Source organism: Pelobates fuscus, chromosome 6 (genome assembly GCF_036172605.1).
Source record: "Pelobates fuscus isolate aPelFus1 chromosome 6, aPelFus1.pri, whole genome shotgun sequence".
NCBI lineage: Eukaryota > Metazoa > Chordata > Amphibia > Anura > Pelobatidae > Pelobates > Pelobates fuscus.
The window spans coordinates 183,902,430-183,925,167 of NC_086322.1; the positions used below are offsets into that span (position 1 = coordinate 183,902,430).

A 22,738-nucleotide genomic window follows, 5' to 3' on the forward strand; every position below is an offset into this window, starting at 1 on the left:
CTCCCTGTGTGTGTGTGTGTGTGTGTGTGTGTGTGTGTGTGTGTGTGTATATATATATATATATACACACACACACACATATCACTTACACCTGATTGGTCCTTTTTTTTTATTACCATTTGGAATTGACCACTATTCGTGGAAGGTACTTGACCTTCCTAATCTGACCATTTTAATGCGCCGAATTTAGTCTACCGAATACCATGTTTGCTGTGGCAAATGCCGAATTAGGTAGTTTATTCGGGCGCATACTTATACACGTGATTGCCAGAGGGGTTGGCGGGAGGTAAGCGAGCAGGAAGCCTGACCAGAAGGGCTTCAAATTTTGGCTTGGGGGACAAGTGCAAATAAATTGACTTTGTTTAATTTTGAATTTTTTTTTAATTTAAAGATAGGGATACTTTGCATGTGTCAGATCATAAATGTACAGATATGCAGTTAGATGTCATGTAACATTTGTGAGTATTTTTTTTTATACAGAAAAAGTAAATGCATAAGTAAAAAAAAAATAGAAAAGATCAGGAAATGAAAACAAAATAGTAAATAAAGTAGGGGAAAAGTGGAAGGGAGAGGAAAATAAAAGGTCGAGAGAAAATACCACTGAGAGAAGATAACGGCAAGCTATTTTAAAAATCATATTAAAGGGTTACTCCAACCATGACCACAGTGATTTGAAGTGATTATGCGAGTAGAAATCTGTATGTGCAGCATCATATGAGTCATCTGCACTTGTGTGCCGGGGGCTAGTTGCACCAACGGCACACGTAACTCTGTTCCAGCCTACCTAATGTAAATTCTGTGCATAAAATACCTCCATTGTCAGCACACACAGCACTCTGTCAACACCCAATAACATTGCTTGTAATATGCAAGCAGTGTATTACGAATAAAAACAGTAAGCTGATGCCTGAGGTGGTTTTCTTCAATTTTACAAATGTACTTTTTACATGCCAAACTCACAGATCCCAGTATGGATAATCCTAATTACTGGCACATGTAATGTATAGGTTTAACAGATGAAGTTTAACTGTCGGAGGTGCGAGGTGTGACTGCAACATCCCTGCAACATCCATGAGTATGGCACGCACCGAATGACAGAGCATACACACAGACAAGCACATACCTAACAGATGTAGGTTACCATCTGCACTTGATGCACATGATAGCGAGTTGTAGCGGTACTTACCCTTTCCAGGGGCCGGCCGGGGTCCTCTATTCGAGCCGCGCGCGGCTCATCCGAAGGCAGGAACAGGAAGGCCGCCTGACTCTAAGAGCGCGCCGCGGGTCTCGGGCGCGCTCTTAAAGGGACAGTGGGAGCCTAAATTGGAAAAGGTCTCCCATTGGTCCCTGTCATGCCACACTCCCCATACACTTACCTTTTGGGGGCGTGGAGATGACAGGGACCAATCAAAATAGTTGTTTAGCTATTTAAACTCACCTTTTTCCCTTGGTTCCTTGCCCTATCGTGGTTTCTGTTTCAGTTACCTTTAGCACTTGTTGTGTTCAGTTGTGTTACTTCGTACTTGACCTTGGCTTTGTTTTCTGACTACGTTATCTCTTTATCCTTATCTGTTTTGTTTGCCGGCTTGCTGTTTACTGTGTACCAGACCCCGGCTAGTCCTAGTTTTCGTTGTCTCTTTGTGCCCTTGACCTCGGATCGTTCCTGACTCTGTACTTCTCTTATATACGTCGAGTCCGGCCACTCTAAGGTCCGGTAGACGTATCTTCCCTCTGTGTTGTTTTCTGTTTAGCTGCGTGTTGGGGTATATTTTCGTTACATTACGATAGGGCCATGGACCCCACAGATTTAGCTCAGCAGATGGCTTCTCATGAGGCTAGATTTGTAGAGCAGGATCACCGTATGGATCAGATAGCCCAGGCTCTCCAGACGTTCTTATCTAGAACTATTCCAGTAACCGTACCAGATCCTCCTGCACCTCTTCTTCCTGATGTATCTACTTTGCCTAATGCTTCGGCCCATTTAACACCCCCTCTTAGGTATGGAGGGGAAGCTAAGACTTGCAGAGGATTCATTAATCAAATAGAATTCCACTTTGAAATTTATCCACGTTCCTTTCCCACAGATAGGTCTAAAGTGGGGTTCCTTGTGCACCAACTTACCGATAAAGCACTTTAGTGGGCAAATCCTATTTGGGAGACTAATGGACCTATGGTACATAATTTTAATAGTTTCCTTACAGCTTTTCGTAGAACTTTTGACACAACTAAAAGGTCAAAGAATGCTGCCAGAACATTAATGAGAATTAAACCGGGTTCTAGGTCTGTTGCAGACTATGCCATTCAGTTTCGTACCCTTGCTTCACAGGTAGATTGGACCAACAATGGGTTAACTACTGCATTCGTGGAAGTTTTATCTGATACTATATTGGATGAGGTAGCAGCTAGGGAACTTCCTATTGCATTAGAGGACCTTATTGACTACCTCATTGATATAGATAATAGGATTCGTGACAGGCTCTATACTAAAAACAGGAATAGACGTTTGGTTACACCTATTAACCCCAGAGTTGATAAACCTGAGAGTGTTCAAGTATCTGAGGAGGAACCCATGCATAGGAAAAGGGCCGGACTCTCGCACCTAAGACCTTATAGGGGAGTGGCCTTGGGTGTGATATCTAAGTCTCTTAAATTGCCTCCTAACCATTTGCTTCTCCCTGTTTCTTTGCATATGGGAGAGAGTTTCATAGCTGAGCACATACAAGCTCTGGTTGACTCCGGGGCAGCTGATAATTTCAAAGACTCTGGTTTCGTTAAGAAAAACAACATTCCGGGGGGCGTGGCTTGGAGGTCCGCGAAGATGGCAGCATAAACTGAGAGCTCCCCGCCGGCCTAACTTTCAACCTCACCGACCGCACTAATAATAGCCGAAAATGGGGAAAACACACCGCGCATCGAGCACCCAAAGACCCGGGGACACCCCGAAACGCACTGTGACCCCCTCCGTGAAGCCATACCTCGTGGCACCGGCGGATCTGGACCAGGCCTCGAACGACTCCACGGCCTCCGGCCTTTCCCACCCGCGTTCCCCGCAGGGTGACCACTCACTACCGACCTCCCAAGCTTCCCTACCCGACATAATGTCTATGCTGCAGCAACTACCCACTAAAGCGGATCTGAAAACTGCAAACGCGGAACTCCGCGCGTCCATTACCGCTGAGCTGCACGCCATGCGTGAGGACATACAAGGCCTTAACCAAAAGGTGACTCAGTTGGAAGCTGACAGCGACCACATGTCTGCGGTTCAGGCAGCAACCACAGACAGACTGCAATCCCATACCAAGATACTACAACAAATGGCGCTCCACATTGAGGACCTGGACAACAGGGGTAGGAGACAAAATATTAGAATCAGAGGGGTGCCAGAGGCGCTGGACAAGAAAAGCCCGATCCAAGACACCTTGCTGGACTTATTTAATAAATTGCTGGTGCGACCTCTCCAGACACCCATTAGCTTTGTACGAGCACACCGCGCCCTGAGGCCTCCGGGCCCCCCGGACGGGCCACCCCGTGACATTATTTGCTGTTTGGAAAGCTTTCCACTGAAGGAGGAAATCCTCCGCAAAGCAAGGGGCACAGATAAAATAATACTGGAAAACTCGGAAGTCCACCTGTTTCCCGACCTATCCCCAGCCACGCTATCATTTAGGCGAGCCTTGAAACCCCTTACAAGGCAGCTACAAGCAGCCCAGATGAGGTACCGCTGGTGCTTCCCCACGGGCCTACAGGTTGCTACGCCCAACGGCCCCTTCACGATCCTGGGGGAAGAAGACGCCCAGGCGCTGCAAAGAGAGCTGCACCTTTCGCCAGAAACCCTGACATGGCCGAACCCACTCAACTTCTACGCTCTTGCCCCCAGATCACAGGACACGGGCCCTCGCCCTCAGAGAATTCGTCCTCCCCGTACTCAAACGACCAGACCAGTGGGGACACCCATCTGAAACCCGCTCCATTCCTGGGAGGTTACCCCCCCCCCCCCTCCGGAACCGCCATGCTGACTACACTAGCAGACTATGAACTATACCACCCACCGCAGACCACCCTTGGCGCTTCACCGTTATTGTGAACTTTGACTGTCATTTGGTCACAGCAAGTATTATGGGAACTGTACCTCCACTATGGGTGTGGGGGGGGAATATTAGACCTAGCTAAGATTGCCCTGGGGGGTGAAAGGGGTGCTATACCCACACTGCCGCAGAGAGGAAAGGGACCCACGAAGGGCCTAGGCCCGAGAGGGAAAACATTAGGAGCAACGCACCTCATAGCCCCGTTATAAGACCCCCCACTCTCTACTATTCTAACATTTAAGGGCCTTCTATCCTAACTGAGATCGGTACATTAGGCTGGGGAAGGAGGGGATGTCTAGCTCTGGGAGCGGGAGGGGGGTGGGCGATAGGGACTTGGGAGGGGGGAGGAAGGCGGAATTGTAGGCCAGTGGACCTGCTGGGCTCTACCGCACAGGGGGGGGGGGGGGGGGGGAGGGAGGGTAATTTTGAAATGTTGATGTGTTTTATGTTATGGCTAATACTATTGCTACTGTTTTTTACTGCATTATATGGTGAGGTTGACACTCATGCTGAATTTTATTTAGATTGTGCCGTAAGTCGGGGAGACGATGGATCCTACCTGGGTGGTGCCCCGAGAGGTCACAGTGGTCTGTGACGACCTTTTTGAGAGCGCACTTGACCCCCTGGACCCTACTCACTTGGGATTCCCGGACCCCCTTCGACTGCCCTACTGGAGTGAGCGACCAGAATCAGGTGAGCGGTCCCCCTCCGCCCTCTAGCGGACGGGGGGGTTCCAGCCCCCCTTCGCTCTTTTCCGATACCGCTGGTTATAGCGATTTTGTTCAGACTTACCGACTGTGACTCTTGACTCCTGACTTTCTCCCCCCCCGCCTAACCCAAGCCTTCCTGTGCCCCCCCCTTTTTTCCCTACCCCACCCTCCCGCTTGTCCGCCGGACGGACAAGCCTACGCTGAAACACGACTGCTAGGAAAGCCCCGGTCATGTCCATTGCCCCGGCCCCCATCACGATACTGTCCCTGAACGCCAGAGGCCTTAATCAACCCGAGAAACGGTCGGGAGCGGTGAGGGAATTTCTCTCCCGTAAGGCATCGATTGTGTTCGTACAAGAAACGCATTTTAGGGAGGGGTCACGTCCCACACTAACGAACCACCACTACCCCATAGGATACTTTAGCGACTTTCAGGGGGGAAAGTCCAGAGGTACTGCGATCCTCATTCATAGACGCATCCCGTTCACAGAAAAAGATGTACAAACCGACCCAGAGGGTCGATATACCTTTTTAAAGGGGGAGATAGCGGGCACGCTTTACACCTTCGCTAATGTTTATGCCCCAAACCGCAGACAATACCGTTTCCTGGCCCGGACACTCCGCTCACTGCGGCGCTTCGCTGAAGGGGTATTGGTCCTAGGGGGAGACCTAAACGTAGCTCTAGACCCCAAATGGGACTCCTCCTCAGGACGCTCACCCGTCCCTACCCAACACATCGCGGCAATCAGGGCCTTACTGACGAGGGAGAGACTAGTGGACTGCTGGAGAGCACTACACCCTGACGAAAGGGACTATACCTTCTACTCTCACCCGCACAATTCCTACACTCGCATTGACTATCTCTTCCTTTCACAATATCACCTCCCACTGGCCCTCCAGGCTGACCAAGGCACCGCAACGTGGTCGGACCATGCACCGGTGTCGGTCACCCTGAAGTCCCCCCTTTTCAGACCTAGGGTCTCTAAGTGGAGGCTGAATGAAGCCCTGCTTGCCATGCCAGAACTGACTGCGGACATAGACACCACACTCCGGGACTACTTTACACACAATGGCGACCAGACGTCCCCCACCATACGATGGGAAGCTCACAAAAGTGTTATCAGGGGGCATTTCATACAAAAGGGCGCTCTCCTGAAACGACAGAGGGAGGCACGCATGACTTCGCTATTAGCAGACATACACAGCCTAGATACCCTCAACAAACGCCTCCAACTCCCTACCCACCAAGCCACGCTGTTAGGTCTAAGGAGGGAACTGACCACACTCATACAATCCCAACATCATAGGGCAGTTCTACGACACAAGGCATTCTTCCATGTAAACGGTAATAAGAGTGGGAAGCTCCTAGCACGCATGCTCAACAAAAGACGACGAGACACATACATAGACCGCATTCGGGACAAGGACGGGAACCTCCACAGACACCCCACCAAGATACAGGAGATCATTCGATCATATTACGCAGACTTATACTCCCTACCACGACCGCACACTGACACGCACACTCTCAGACTCCGTGACTCTATAGATGAGTACCTCTCGGCCCATACACTCCCCGCCCTAGCGACTGACATATCAAACCGACTAGAAGAACCCATTACCACGGAGGAACTTGCGCTAGCGATTAAAAGCTCCAAATCAGGGAGAAGCCCGGGCCCCGACGGACTACCACTAAAATATTACAGGACATACGCTGACATACTTTACTCCCCACTGACAGACATGTTCAATGCGATCAGAGAGGGACACGAACTTCCCGGACAGGCTCTAATGGCGCACATTACTATCATCCCCAAAGAGGGGAAGGATCGAGAGCACTGCGGCGGCTACCGACCCATATCCCTCATTAATACGGACATAAAACTCCTGGCAAAAGTCCTGGCGACTAGACTCCAGACGCATGTTCCCGGTCTGGTCCACGCAGACCAGGTTGGGTTTGTGCTGGGTCGAGAGGCTAGGGACAACACTATCAGGGCCCTGACACTGATGCATAGGAATACCGAGACGAACACGGGCCTTCTCCTACTCTCCACAGACGCGGAGAAGGCCTTTGATAGGGTCAATTGGGAATACATGTTCCGGACATTAACACACCTGGGAATGGGACCACACCTTTTGGGCTTGATTAAAGCCCTGTACTCCAAACCGACGGCACACGTACTGGTCAATGGGGCCCTAACAGACCCGTTCCCTATATTTAACGGTACGCGTCAGGGATGCCCCCTCTCCCCGCTACTTTTTGTCCTAGCGTTGGAGCCATTCCTGAACACCATCAGACATCACCCCGACATTACCGGCATTCACACAGGAGACACACACCACAAAATTGCCGCCTACGCGGATGACCTACTGTTTTTTCTCACACATCCAGAGGTCTCCCTGCCCAACCTAGTCCAGGCCTTTCACACATTCGGACTCCTCTCGGGATTGAAAATCAATTTCTCGAAATCCTATGTCTTAAACATTAGTGTACCCATACCTCGCGCAGACCAACTGCGCAGGAGCTACAAATTCCAATGGGCCTCGGACAAGATACGATACCTGGGTACCTGGCTGACAGTGAGCGCAACCACCCTGTACGCGACAAACTTCACCCCATTACTGACCCAATTTCGGAAAGAAATGAGGGAGTGGGCCTTCCCCCACATATCCTGGTTAGGTAGGGTGCAGGTGGTGAAGATGAATTTTTTGCCGCGTCTACTCTACCTCTTCCAGGCCTTGCCTATCCTGATCCCAACCTCTTTTTTCACGACACTCCGGGGAGCACTGGGGTCCTACGTGTGGAACGGGAGGAGACCCAGACTGAAATACTCACTGCTTACACGGCCCAAAGACAAAGGAGGACTAGCCCTCCCAGACTTTCTGCTATACTACAAAGCATGTCACCTACAACGAATAGTAGAATGGTCCAAGCTAGGGGTGCACAAGCTGTGGAAATCCCTTGAGGGACACGCAGCGGGAGTCCCCGCCGCTCTACTCCCATGGCTCCCAGCGGGAGGTTCTGGGAGGGAGGCCCGTTACACACCCTACACAAAAGCGACTCTGACGGTATGGAGAAGGAGTATGGGGCGTCATGCTCTTAGTACGCACCCCTCCCCCCTTCTGCCTCTCACCCATAACCCGGACTTCCAACCAGGCCTAGACCCGAAGGCCTTGCAAATTTTAGTGGACGACCCCCTACCCCGACTGAGACATGTCTGTTCCAACCGGGGACTGAAAGACCTGACAGAGTTACGTGGGGCGACCCCTCAGTCCTTCCTAACGCGTTTTCGCTATGCACAAGTACGCAATTACATAAAACTCCTCCCGCAGGGACAGGCTTTGGGCAGAGATCTCACAGCTTTTGAGAGACTATGCTCAGCCCCTGACCCATTATCACATGGAATTTCATACCTCTACTCCCTCCTCCAAATGCAAACCCCAGTAGAGACACCTAACTTTATGGGGAAATGGGAGGAATCCCTAAAAAAGACGTTTAGCGCCCCTGAATGGGAAAAGATCTGCAATAATGTTCACCACTGCTCAACATTTAGCAAGAGTCAGGAGACTGCTTATAAACTGCTCACGAGATGGTACCACACACCAGCTACTGCGCACCACATAAACTCTCAAGACTCCCGCCTATGCTGGAGGTGTGAGAAGGAGATAGGCACACTCTTACACATTTGGTGGAACTGCGAACTGATTCAACCGTTCTGGCGCACTATCCACCAAGTCATAGCCCGCTTCTCAGATAACCCCCCACCCCTTGAACCGGCAGCTATGCTGCTCCACCATACGCCCACCCCCACGTCCAAATATAAAAAGACACTCACGATCCGAATCATTAATGTAGCAAAACAATTAATCCCACAGTTTTGGAAGAATAAAACGGCCCCGCCCTTATCCCAGTGGTTTGCCCAAATGGAGGACCTCAGAGCAGTTGAGGAACTTATCATGTACGCGGCTGGCCCGCAAAAACAGCAGCAGACTTACCTAGACATATGGACGCAGTGGATACTGTTGACCACGAAACCGGAATTCCAGACCATGCTTATGGACTACACGACCGATACCCCAAGACTAACGAAAGCAGAGACAGTAGACTAACCCTATCCCCCCTTCCCTACCCGGACCCTGCCCCCCCTTTTTTCCCTGACTCCCCTACTTCGGACCGACTAGAGAGACGGAAACATGTAACCAAGAGCAAGCAGACACTTTAGGCTGCATAAACACGAGCATTGGGCACTGACGACTAATGCACACAACTATGCCCATCGGCCTCACAGACCTACACACCTGAAGATCTGGTCGGGGGCCGAACCCGCAATGCCCACTACGATCCTACATACCACCAGACCTAACTCATGATAACTACGGATCTGGCCAGTCGAATATTGCTTGCAGAATTCTGAAATACACCTGTGAGCTCTGAGCTTCATAGGGCCTGCGCGCCCACAAGAATCTGTTATTGTTTTCTTTTGTTTACTGATAATATGGATATGTGAAACACGACACAGCAGTCTTGATCACTGACGAGGACCTGCGAGTCCACTAATACATGGGGCCTGCGCGCCCACGAGTCTATATTTGTGCTTTACTGTTTTTCTATGGTTGGACTCATGTTGAGTCTTAAATATTGCTAACAACTACACGTGGAGACTTGCACGTCTCGGAATGAAGCTCATAATTTTGAAATAAAAATTATATTTACAAAAAAAAAAAAAGAAAAACAACATTCCCATCAGAGAGAAGGAGATACCCTTGGCCGTTGAGGCCATAGATGGTAGACCATTAAGTTCTCCAGTTGTTACCCATGAAACTGTACCATTACACATGTAACCATTCTGTTCCAGGTCATCACCTCTCCCTCTTCTTACGTCGTGTTAGGGTACCCATGGTTACGTACTCACAATCCCATTTTTGACTGGGAGTCAGGGCAAATAAAATCATGGAGCAAAGCCTGCCACGAGTCTTGTACTATTGAAGTCACCCCTTTGAATTCTATTAATGTTCCTACTACTCCTCCTTTATCTACTGTTATCCCTCAGTACTTATTTCTCAAGACTGTCTTCGATAAAAGGGAGGCTGACAAATTACCGCCCACAGACCCTACGATTGTGCGATTGATTTATTGCCTGGCACTATACCTCTAAAGGGCAGGGTGTACCCTTTATCCGTTCAAGAAAAACATGTCATGGAGGAGTATATTAAGGAGTCACTAGAAAAGGGGTTTATTAGGAGATCCTCTTCTCCGGCTGGAGGGGGGTTCTTCTTCGTATCGAAGAAAGAAGGTGATTTAAGACCGTGTATCGATTATAGAGGTCTAAATAAAATCACCATCAAAAATGCTAATCCTATACCTTTAATCACGGAATTATTTGACAGGCTCAAACATGCTACTGTATTCACTAAATTGGATCTTTGAGGTGCATACAATTTAATATGTATTAAGAAAGACCACGAATGGAAGACTGTATTCAACACTAGATCTGGCCATTACGAGTATACTGTTATGCCATTTGGTCTATGTAATGCCCCAGCAGTATTTCAAGAATTTATTAATGACGTCTTAAGAGACTTTATTCACACATTTGTAATTGTGTACTTGGACGACATATTAATGTACTCTAGAGATTTACACACTCATCACAGACATGTCACAACAGTTCTGAAGACCCTTCTTGCTAATGGTCTTTATTGTAAACTGGAAAAATGTCTATTTGACCAATCCGAAGTCCAGTTTTTGGGGTATTTGATTTCCGCTAAGGGTTTTCGTATGGATCCCCAGAAGCTTTCTGCTGTCATAGAATGGCCTCTACCACAAGGTTTGAAAGCCATTCAGCGTTTTCTTGGTTTCTCTAACTATTATAGACGCTTTATTAAAGGTTTTTCCTCTATTGTAGCGCCTATCACCCGTATGACAAAAAAGGATGGCAATACTCGTGTCTGGTCTCCCAAGGCACTTCAGGCTTTTGAATTTCTTAAAACTACGTTCGCCTCTGCACCTATTTTACAGCATCCTGTCCCCTCACTGCCCTATATTCTTGAAGTTGATGCTTCTGATATCGGGGTAGGTGCTGTCTTATCCCAAGGAGAGTCTCCTGAAAAGCCATTGCATCCTTGTGGCTTCTTTTCCAAACAAATGTCCAAAGCAGAAAATAATTATGATGTGGGTAATCGCGAACTCCTTGCTATTATGTTAGCACTTAAAGAATGGAGACATTTGTTAGAAGGAACTAAGGATCCCATCCTCATATTTACGGATCACAAGAACTTATCCTACCTTAGTGAGGCTAAAAGATTGTCTTCTAGGCAGGCCAGGTGTTCACTGTTTTTGTCCCATTTCAATTACATTATCACCTATAGGCCAGGTGATCGCAACACTAAAGCAGACGCTCTGTCCAGACAGTTCGAAACTGCTGACAAACAGGAGATTGATGTTACTCCTGTCATTCCCCCAGACAGGATAATAGCCACTACTATTTTGTCTATTTCCTCGTCCCTCTTGCAGACCATACAAGCAAAACAAAGCATGGCACCTAGCGAGAGGCCTAATGATAAATTGTTCGTTGATGTTCCCGAGAGACGGGATATACTGTCGTTGTATCATGACACTAAGACTGCTGGACATCCTGGTATTTCCAAAACGGTGTCAGCTGTTTCTCGGTATTTTTGGTGGGATTCCTTGCGCAAGGAGGTCACCGACTATATAGGTGCTTGTACTACTTGTGCCTGAATGAAATCTTCTCATAGAGTTCCTTGTGGGCTGTTGCATCCGTTACCCGTTCCCGAGAGACCTTGGTCTAACCTGTCCATGGATTTTATTGTTGAACTACCCCCTTCGAATGGTAACACTGTTATCCTAATGATAGTAGATCGGTTTTCCAAGATGGGCCATTTTGTGTCTCTTCGCAAGCTGCCCACGTCTAGGGAACTGGCACTTGTATTTGCTAGAGAGGTGTTTAGGTTGCATGGCATTCCCGTATCTATTGTGTCCGATAGGGGTAGCCAATTTATTTCCAGGTTCTGGAAAGCCTTTTGTTCAGAAATGGGTATTACTCTCTCATTTTCTTCCGCCTACCACCCCCAGTCTAATGGAGCTGCTGAACGTGCCAATCAATCTCTGGAGCAGTACCTTCGTTGTTTCGTATCCCACCATCAGAACAATTGGTCTGACGTTCTTCCTTGGGCTGAATTTGCTCGGAATAACGCTATTCATGATTCTTCCGGCAAGAGTCCTTTTCACGTTGTCTATGGCCAGCATCCCGTTGTTCTTTCGGCTGCTTTCTCCTCACGGGGCATGCCAGTTCTGGATGAGCATTTGGCTGGTTTACGTAATACTTGGGAGCAGGTTCAGCGTTCTTTGGTGGATTGCGCTGCTCGCCAGGAGGTGCAGGCTGACAAGCGTCGCAGGGCGGCTCCTTATGTCGTGGGGGACAGGGTTTTGCTTTCCACGCGGAATATTCGCCTCCGGGTGCCTTTTATGAAATTGGCTCCCCGCTTTATTGGTCCTTATCGTATTTTGCATAAGGTTAATCCTGTTTCGTATGCCTTGGGTCTTCCTAAGAATCTGCGTATTCCTAATGTTTTTCATACCTCGTTGTGGAAGCCTTACATACGCAACCGCTATACCCGGCGTACTCCTCCTCCCCCTCCTGTCTCTGTGGAGGGTCATGAGGAGTTTGACGTTTCTGCTGTTCTTGACTCTCGTTTCCTTAGAGGTCGACTTCAGTACCTGGTGCATTGGAAGGGCTATGGGCCCGAGGAACGCAGTTGGATTTCCGCTGACGCTGTTTACGCTCCTCGCCTTGTGCGTTCTTTCCATTCTCGTTTTCCTGCCAGGCCTGGCCCTCCCCGCCCGGAGGGCGTGTCCTCAGGGGGGGGCACTGTAGCTGTATTTACCCTTTCCAGGGTCCTCTGTTCGACTCATCCGAAGGCAGGAACAGGAAGGCGGGCAGTGACCGCGAGAAGCGGTCACATGTCCCGCCTGACTCTAAGAGCGCGCCGCGGCTCTTGGGCGTGCTCTTAAAGGAACAGTGGGAGCCTAAATTGGAAAAGGCCTCCCATTGGTCCCTGTCATGCCACACTCCCCATACACTTACCTTTTGGGGGCGTGGAGATGACAGGGACCAATCAAAATAGTTGTTTAGCTATTTAAACTCACCTTTTCCCCTTGGTTCCTTGCCCTATCGTGGTTTCTGTTTCAGTTCCCTTTAGCGCTTGTTGTGTTCAGTTGTGTTACTTCGTACTTGACCTTCGCTTTGTTATCTCTTTATTCTTATCTGTTTTGTTTGCCGGCTTGCTGTTTACTGTGTACCAGACCCTGGCTAGTCCTAGTTTTCGTTGTCTCTTTGTGCCCTTGACCTCGGATCGTTCCTGACTCTGTACTTCTCCTATATACGTCGAGTCCGGCCACTCTAAGGTCCGGTAGACGTGTTGTCTTCTGTTTAGCTGAATCCTGCGTGTTGGGGTATATTTTCGTTACACGAGTATCCTGAGCATTAGCTCATCTCAACAGCCTCACATACTACAGTGTCCAGGGAAATATGTCAGTGGGCCAGTACAGGCCTGAACACCATGCTAAGTTAAAAAACGCCAAGCACAGTATCACCTGCTGCCTCACTCCTGCAGCTCTTTGCTAAAAGACATCCCAACACACATAGCTCTGCTTTTAGCCAACAGAGGAAGTGTGCTGTGAGGCTACGGCCCATAACCCCTTTGTGCTATTGGCATGGAAGGCAATTGCCCCTTTGCCAGCCCAACCCTGGTGTAATGGTTTTATGATGGGATGAATAGTTCCGTTTTTCTTTATAGGCCAACTGCAAATCATTTAATGTGTTAAAAGAAACATAAAGCTCTTTATTCAAGCTAATTCATTTTAAAAAATATATATTTATTATATTTTGACAACGTTTAACAAATCTGTTATTGTATGAGTGGAACATTCATGTTAAGAGGGGAACTGTTACTTCCCATGAATCTTAATATTGGCTTCCTTATGTCTTTATTGAACAATTAAATAAATGTAAGGTGTGAAAAAACAAAATTAAATGTAGAATTCCACACCTCTGTACCCGGTAACTGGGCACCTCCATCTTGGCTTTCTGTGAATCATTATTAAAAGCTATGTACTTTTCACCTGGTTGGCAATATAGAGAAAGCATAGAGAGAAAAGGAAAAATGAAACAATGTATCCACTTTATTTGCAATATATGCCCGAGCTTTGCCTTGTCTGAAATGGATTCTTATGCCATTTGCCAAATTTAAAAGAATATGGATCATAATATGAAAACAGGTTAACACAAGTTATGGGTGATTTTCAGTCTTTTATTCAATAGCGTAAATGCAACAAGATGACCGTTGCCCTTTAAGTGCTCAAAAGTGATATTACTTTATTAGTGAGAGTCAATGATTAAAAAAATAATTTAGCTCATATTTAGTATTAAATATTAAAAAATATATGCAACAGGTTTTTTTTTATGCATTTTATATCATATCTGGTTACGTCGTACCCAATAAAACTTAGTTTTGGTATTTATGTATTCATGATATTGTCTTAAAGTAAATTGCATAGAAGCAGAGATTGATCTGTGAATGCTCTACTTTAATCTAAAGAATGAGGAAACAATATTTAATGGGTAGGGGCGAACTGACCACTCGGCCTGGACACATAGCTATTCTTCAGTTGAGATCTCTCCAACTGAAAAGCAAATGTAAAAAAAAAATTCTTATTAATAACTTGTGGGTCCCTGATATCGAGGGCCACAGCAACCTACCGCACTGCACATCACTATCCCCCACCCCGGTGCTTAATGAGGCCTGGCAGCATTACCTGCTCTCGGCGAGGTCTCCTCTAGATAAGGGGAGGCAGGAATCAAAGTGATATCACACCCTGCACTCTCCACTCACACAGAGCGCTCTCACAGCCACGGAACTGAGGCAGCAGCAGCCTGGCAGAGACAAAAGGGAGCATGAGAAATGGGGAAGATGGGGAGAGAATGAAAGTTTGTGAAAACAATAGAAAACCTAAGAGGCAACTTGGCAAGGAGTGCCATGGGAATTGGAAAATAATGTAAGGAACAGAGCATGGAATTGATGTAGCGGAGCAATCAGCGGGAGAAAATGGGGATTGGTGAAAAGACGTGGGATTAATGGGTGTAATGGAGCAGAGGCACATATGGTCAAGTATCAGACATGGGGGGCACAAAATGAAAGTTTGGGGTTAGAGAATTGTGTCAAGGATGGGAGAGAAATGTGGGATGTTTAGAAGGAGGAGTGTGGCATGTAACAGTTGTGAAGGTCACAGTAGAGGCTCACAGGAGTGTGTTGGGGAGGCAAGGTTTGACAGACAATAGAGGAGATAATGTGGAGAAGAACAGGTGAGGTGAAGTATGTTGTAAAGAGCACCAAAGGAGGTGGGGGAAATCCAATACTGTATACAAACAAAAATAAATGCTTGCACCATATAAATAAATCTTTCAAACACATACATTTTAACACGTTTCAATTACACTCCTCCTTCACATACACACGATGACACTGACTTCAAATACACCCCTCGGTCACACACACGGAGACAAATTTTGAATACAGTCATAATTTACACGTGCCACTGCTTTACACTCCTCACAGTTTCAATCCTAAAGTCACACAACACTGCTCAGATGTACTCCTTTGTTTAAACATAGACAATAAACACAACTCTGTACCTGAATTCATACACAGATTCTGCACGCTAATGTACTTTGGAATTGGCACACCAATAGTTCCTTGTATTCACACGCATAGGTCCTCAACAATAATACAGCGCAGCATTCACAGATACGCTGCATAAAAATACTTACATTTACCTGCCTACATTCCATACAGATACCCCTGCTTCTACACGCCTCTATTATACTCTTTTGAAGAATATTGTGTTCACACTTTAATACACTACATGCAAATAAATCTGTTGCTACACATATACTTTAAGATTGATGCACATCAACATTACACACACAACCATCTCTATTTTGACACATAGAATGGTAATATTAAGTCACATGCAAATACATGATTTCTTTAATACATTTGCAGCAGACAAAAATACATTGCTCCATTCACTTCATTCAAATGCATACTTGTAGTTACACACTAATGTTCAATACACATATGCATTCATACTGACACTATGTACAAAAAAATCACATGCATCCATCCAGACAATGCACACATGCATTCACACAGATTTTACGTACTCATATCAAATACAAACATGCATTTATACACAGGTCTTCACACTGTATGCATCCAAAAGAATACAATATTACATAAGATACATTTAACATTATTTCCCATATATTTTGTCATAAAAGGACATGGATCTAATTTTGCCCAGGGGCCCCAAAAGCTCTCACTCTGTCTCTGTTAATGGATAATATTAATAGAAATTGTAAGCTAAAAGCTGCTATGCTAGCTAAATATTGCAATGCATAAAGTATTGAGAGCACTTCAAATAAACTATATAGTTTTGAACTTGAACTTTTTTTTTTTTTAAGAGCAGTGTGCACAATAAATGTATTTTGTCTTTTTTTTTTTAGTCGGTGTATGTCACTGGTAACGAACACATCATTGATGGAGGCTGGAGCCTATAAGTCATGTCAAGATGGATACTTGTTCTGCCTAGAAGCACATATGGGCTATACTTCTTAAAACTACAGTACAAGTTGCATGTTTTTTTTTTTTACATCTATTTTACAAACCATTTTTTTTTTAAAATCAATGACATCCTGCCAATAAAAAATATTAAAATAGTTGCACTCACAAAGTAGTTGCATTGTATTTAATTTGTTTTTGTAAATGTATCAATTTACCTAAGGATATACTTAAACTGTTATAGTTGCAATTGTTATTTTGATTATTGAACATAATAAGAATTGATGATCTCAGCCAAGCCAATGCTTTCCCATAGGAAAGCCATGGCTTGGTTGAGATTGTCAATTATGATGATCTCAGCCAAGAAGGGAGAGGGGAAGCAAACTGTACTGTGGCGGAACCAGGCCCGTCGCTACCGGACAGGCAAACCAAGCAACTGCTTGGGGCCCCGAGCTGGCCCGGGGCCCCAAGCAGAGCCGGTACTTACTATAAGGTTGCAGCCGCCTGAGCGCTCTATAGAGAGCCTCAGGCGGCTGCAGCAGTCCTCGTCATCACCTCCCCTTCTCTGGCTGTAGCGTGGCCGAGCTCCTCTTCCTCCTGTCAGTCCGGCCGGGTACCGCGCGGTAACAGGAGATTCAGTTTCCTGTTCCCGGCCGGACTGACAGGAAGTGAGCACTCAGTGTGCACTTCCTGTCAGTCCGTCTAGGAACAGGAAACTGAATCTCCTGTTACCGCGCGGTACCCGGCCGGACTGACAGGAGGAAGAGGAGCTCCGCAATGCTATATCCAGAGAAGGGGAGGTGAGAAGAACATAGGGAGGGAGGGGGTGGGAGTAAAAAGAACATAGGGAGGGGGAGGGAGGGGGGGGGAGTAAAAAGAACATAGGGAGGGGGTGGGAGTAAAAAGAACATGGGGAGGGGGGAGAGAGGGGGTGGGAGTAAAAAGAACGGGGGGAGGGGGGAGTAAAAAGAACGGGGGGAGGGGGGGAGTAAAAAGAACATAGGGAGGGGGAGGGGAGTATGAAGGACACAGGGAGGGGGAGTATGAAGGACACGGGGAGGGGGAGTATGAAGGACACGGGGAGGGGGAGTATGAAGGACACGGGGAGGGGGAGTATGAAGGACACGGGGAGGGGGAGTATGAAGGGCACGGGGAGGGGGAGTATGAAGGACACGGGGAGGGGGAGTATGAAGGGCACGGGGAGGGGGAGTATGAAGGGCACGGGGAGGGGGAGTATGAAGGACACGGGGAGGGGGAGTATGAAGGACACGGGGAGGGGGAGTATGAAGGACACGGGGAGGGGGAGTATGAAGGACACAGGGAGGGGTAGGAGGGAGTAAGAAGGGCGCAGGGAAGGGGGAGGGGAGTAAGAAGGACACATGGAGGGGGAGGAGGGAGTAAGGACACATGGAGGGGGAGTAAGAAGGACACAGGGAGGGGGAGGGGAGTATGAAGGACACAGGGAGGAGGGAGTAAGAAGGGCGCAGGGAAGCGGGAGGGGAGTGTTAAGGACACATGGAGGGGGAGGGGGAAGTAAGAAGGACACAGGGAGGAGGAGGAGGGAGTAAGAAGGACACATGGAGGAGGGAGTAAGAAGGACACATGGAGGGGGAGGAGGGAGTAAGAAGGACACATGGAGGGGGAGGAGGGAGTAAGAAGGACACATGGAGGGGGATGGGGAAGTAAGAAGGACACAGGGAGGAGGAGGAGGGAGTAAGGAGGACACAGGGAGGGGGAGGGGAGTAAGGAGGACACGGAGGGGGGAGGGGAGTAAGGAGGACACAGGGAGGGGGAGGGGAGTAAGGAGGACACAGGGAGGGGGAGGGGAGTAAGAAGGATAGGGGGAGGGGGAGTATGAAGGACACAGGGAGGGTAGGAGGGGAGTAAGAAGAACATAAGGGGGAGGAGTAAGAAGAACACAGGGAGAGGGGGTGAGGAGATGAGGAAAACACAGGGAAGGGGGAGGTGAGCAGAAGCAGAGATGAGGAGAACACAAGGAGGGGGGTGAGGTGAAGCGGAGATGAGGAGAACACAGGGAGGGCGGGGTGAGGAGAATATGGGGGGCGTGAGAAGAGACTGGTAGGGGAGGGTGGGGGGAGATGAAAGACCACTAAGGGGCAGTGCAGAGCTCTCAGCAGTATTTGCACTGTAAACATTTTTTATTGATATAAAGTGTGGGTGAACTTAAACTGTATGGCTATGTTGTGGTTCCTGTAGGCCTTGCGTGCATGTGGGGGGTGGGGAGGTTGGGGGGGCCTCCATGTCCGTTTTGCTTGGGGCCCCCAAATTCCTTCAAACGGCCCTGGGCGGAACCAGCCCCGCCACTTGTGCCTGGAGAGGACTGCTTTCCAGCCTCTTGCCATGTGATTATGGTCCCTGGGAGGTTTGGCCCTGGAAATAACAGATGTGGGCATAATGGATTTTTATTGTGCTGCTGCTGGCCCTTTAACGCCCAGAGAAAAGGATTTGATTCCGCCGAAGTAGTCGAAGCCATTTTAATTTAGTCGAACGCGGTCAGCGGTGCGTGCCACTGAATTTATGGAACTAAAATCGGCTACCCATTTTCACGAACCCTGCTGACCGTTACATTCTCAGGAACTTCGACGCTTCGACTGGAATCGAAGTGCGTTCAACAATTCAAACGCACTGTTAGACTGGGCTATTCGCACGAACGGCCCTGTTCGTGCATTCGAATAGGACTTAGACATTTTTCTGTGTGAAATTGACCGACCGCACAGCCCAAATCTATGGAACTCTTTTGGGTATGAATATGTGCTTGCGGTCTGTCAAATAAGACTTTCCCTTAACTTTTTAACCCCTGAACCGATTGCCCTGATTTTTGAGTATGTGTATATTTTAAGCATGCTGATTATGAAAATGTATGTTGTATTTGAATGACATGTGTATTTTGGAAGTTATTAATATTTAGTAAAAACTGTATTTCTCTGCCTGTGATAATTATATTACCCATTGTGTTCAGTAATCATATCACAGGCAGAGGGGAGGATTTTGTGTGGGAGTGTCTGTGTGTATTGTACGGATTGATTGGTTGTATCTCAAAACCCTGTGGGCTGTACTATGTTTGTGAATTGGGAATAAAAGAGGCTGTATGTGCCAGTACAGTCAGATTCAGCTTGACCCTCAAAACGAAGTGTTGTCTCGTTATTGGGGGATTTGGATTGTATGCCGATTGCCAGGAGTGTAAGCTGATTGTATGTTTTTCCTGTTCGTCTGTTTCCAGTATTCGTGTGTTTCCTGTTTGGGAGTTGGAGGATTTGTATCGTTTGCAGTTCGGGAGATTGGTGCTTACAGTAGCTGCCTGTGCATCTGGAAAGGGGAATATCGCCTAAACGGTTTTTAACCTCGTGTGTAAAACCGTCCGTTACATGTGCCTTAGCCAATCAGTATCTCCTCATAAAAATGCTTTTAATCAATGCAGCCCTATAGGGACAGTGTGCAGAACTGCCAAAGGAAGCACCTCTAGTGGCCATCTGAGGAGTGGCCACTGGAGGTCTATACATTAAAAAGCCTGTAGGAACGTGCTATAGTCACCAGAGCAACGACATTCAACTGTAGTTGTTTTGGTGACTATAGTGTCCCCTTAATCAGTTTTGGTCTATGGATCATTCCCTATTCAGTGTCCATGCTCAACTGAATACTCACGGTCTTCAGAACATACTGTTCTAATTAAAAACTCATTGAAGTGTAACTCGCTTTGCCTGGCTGACAGTTTGGGAGTTAATGTCAATGGTAAATTAAAGTCGGGTGTACCCTAAACCTAAGACCCACCTAAAATAGAACTCTCTCTTAATACCAAAAAAGGAACATGAAACCCAACCATAACCATACTCCAACTCTAACCCTACATCAACCCTAACTTCTCTCTGCTGAAGTCAGTACTGACACCATTAGATGGATTTTCACGTTTACACAATAGAGAGCATCCATGAGCAATCTGTACTGCGATTACAGTATAAGATCTCCCTCTTGTGCTGTAGCTCCTGCATACTGTTACTGCCAATCAAACAGAATTCACAAGTGGTAAGCAGGCATCAGGGGTGACAGCCATGACTATTGTTATGGGCCTGCCCGGGCCCCCCCCCATCCACAATGTGTGCACATATATATCAATATATGCAATTATCACATATATATATATATATATATATATGTGCCATAGCAGCGGTGGAACTACCACCAGTACAGTAGGTGTGGCTGCAGCAGGGCCTGCACAGTGAGGGGGCTTGGTCAGTGCTGTGGATCTCATAGTGATACAGGGCCCCTTTAATGATCCTGACCGTGCTGGGAAGCCTCAGTCACCCGTGCAGGAGTGTGGGGGCACAGCGAAGGGAGAGACGAGGAGGAGAGAGACAGACCCACACCACCCTCCAACCAGTAGAGACCCCCCTCCAGTGGCCCAAAGGTAAGAAACAGGAGGGTGGCTAAAAATGTGTTCCTAAGTGTCTGTTTATGTATCAGTGTGTATCTGTGTGTGTGTAACTGTCTGTGTGTATTTGTATGTCAGTGTATACACTACACACATGCCTGCCTGTATTCAAACACCAACATTCATAAACACATACTCCGTACAAAAATTTTTCTTTGGTTTTTACTATATATTGGGGCTGATGTGTGTTGTAGTCCTTGCTGCTTAAGCGCAGGACTTCTCTTTTTGTATTTGTATTTACTTTGTATCACACAGCCTGGTTACAATGCTGCTACCCATCCCATGTATTCCCTATTAAGGGTTAATAAGTAAAGGGGTGTATATAAAAAATACCCCTTTGTGTCTCATTAGAGATATCTTTGCCAGAAGCTCAAGGAAGCAGGCTGAAGGGTCAGTGTTAGGACCCGCTTAGGGGGGTCTGCCTTGACGTTGGCAGGCGGGCATCCCTCCAATGGCCATTGGAGCAACTAAATGACCTCCATTTGTCTAAATATACATAGGGATTAAGGAGAAAGCGCAAGTAACATTTTCTTTTCTTTGGTCCATACAAAAACATGCTTACTTTCAAAGACTTAAACACTGTTCAGTGCTAAATACAACCCTGGAAGGATCCACATTTTGGCCACTTTATACACACTGCATCTCTATCCTCTTTTCTCTCTCCTCTTTTTCCGCTTTTTTTCCGCTTTCTTTTTCGCTTTCCTTTCGCTTTCCTTTCGCTTTCCTTTCGCTTTCTTTTCGCTTTCTTTTCGCTTTCTTTTCTCTTTCTTTTCTACAAACCTAGCAGACAAGAGAAATAACAATAAATGGAAACAGATTTTTTTTTAAAAATAGTATACAATGACATAACAGCCAAGGAGGAGGCGTGGCTTGGCGAGCAACGCAGATGGTCGCACTGATCTGAGCTCTGCAAAACGTTAGCCCAAAAAATCACAATTAAAGCAGAAATCGGCTTCTAAAAAGATCACCCTGAACCCCCTTGACATGGCCAACCAAAAGCATAAGAAGCATGCAGGTAAAACTGACCGCTCCAGCTTCTTCGCGACCTGGGTGTCGACGGCAATGTCCCTAGGCCTGACAGACCAGGACCAAGATGGCGATGGCGGGAACGACCTGATACCGCTGCAAAAATCCCCAGGGCCTCAAAACCGCAAAATCCTGGTGTCCCTACAGGGCACCCTAAGGGAGATTCGAAAAGATGTACAGGAGCTGGGGGAGAGGACAGCACGTGTGGAACAACGCATGGAGGATCAGGCCTCTGCTCATAATGATATGGCTGACCAGGTGCAGAGCCTACAGCAGCAGCAGGAAATCACACAGCGCAAGGTCATGAACCTAGAAGATCGCTCACGTGCCAAAATCTCCATATCCGGGGCCATGGAGACTAAACAAAACCCTACTAAGCGACGCACGATTTTGCAAAGACCTAGCCATTGACATTAAACACTACTTTACCACAAATCAAATCCCAGAAACCACACCAGAAACCCTATGGCAGGCTCACAAACCAGTAATCAGGGGGCTCTTCATGGGGAAAGCCAGCGCACTAAAACAAAAGTCCCAAACAAAACTGAAAGGATGGGTGAAAGCCCTATACCTCCTGAATAAACAAAACCAATTAGCTCCGACCCTAGCATTAAAAAAGCAAATCAAGGAAATGTTAGGCGAGATCAAAGAACACGACCTGGCAAAAATGGGGTTCAGCTTACAAAAACTCGGAGCTACGCATTACACTTAAGGGAATAGGGCAAGTAAATTACTAGCCAGGAGACTATTGCACAGAAGAGCAAATACCAATATCCCATACATTCAGAATTCTGCAGGAGAAAGAAAGGTAACACCCAGAGACATTGGTG

General features: G+C 47.2%; 1 protein-coding gene across 2 annotated transcripts in view; it reads left to right on the top strand.

Annotated features, from left to right (window-relative positions):
- Positions 1-16,525, top strand: part of BDH2 (3-hydroxybutyrate dehydrogenase 2) — a 58,889-nt gene extending 42,364 nt beyond the window's left edge. For both annotated transcript variants that reach the window (XM_063460104.1, XM_063460103.1), the window contains exon 10: positions 16,381-16,525. In XM_063460104.1, coding sequence (XP_063316174.1) covers positions 16,381-16,434 — 54 coding nt within the window. In that variant the 3' untranslated portion in view covers positions 16,435-16,525. The remainder of the gene's footprint in view (positions 1-16,380) is intronic.
- Positions 16,526-22,738: the final 6,213 nt, after the last annotated feature.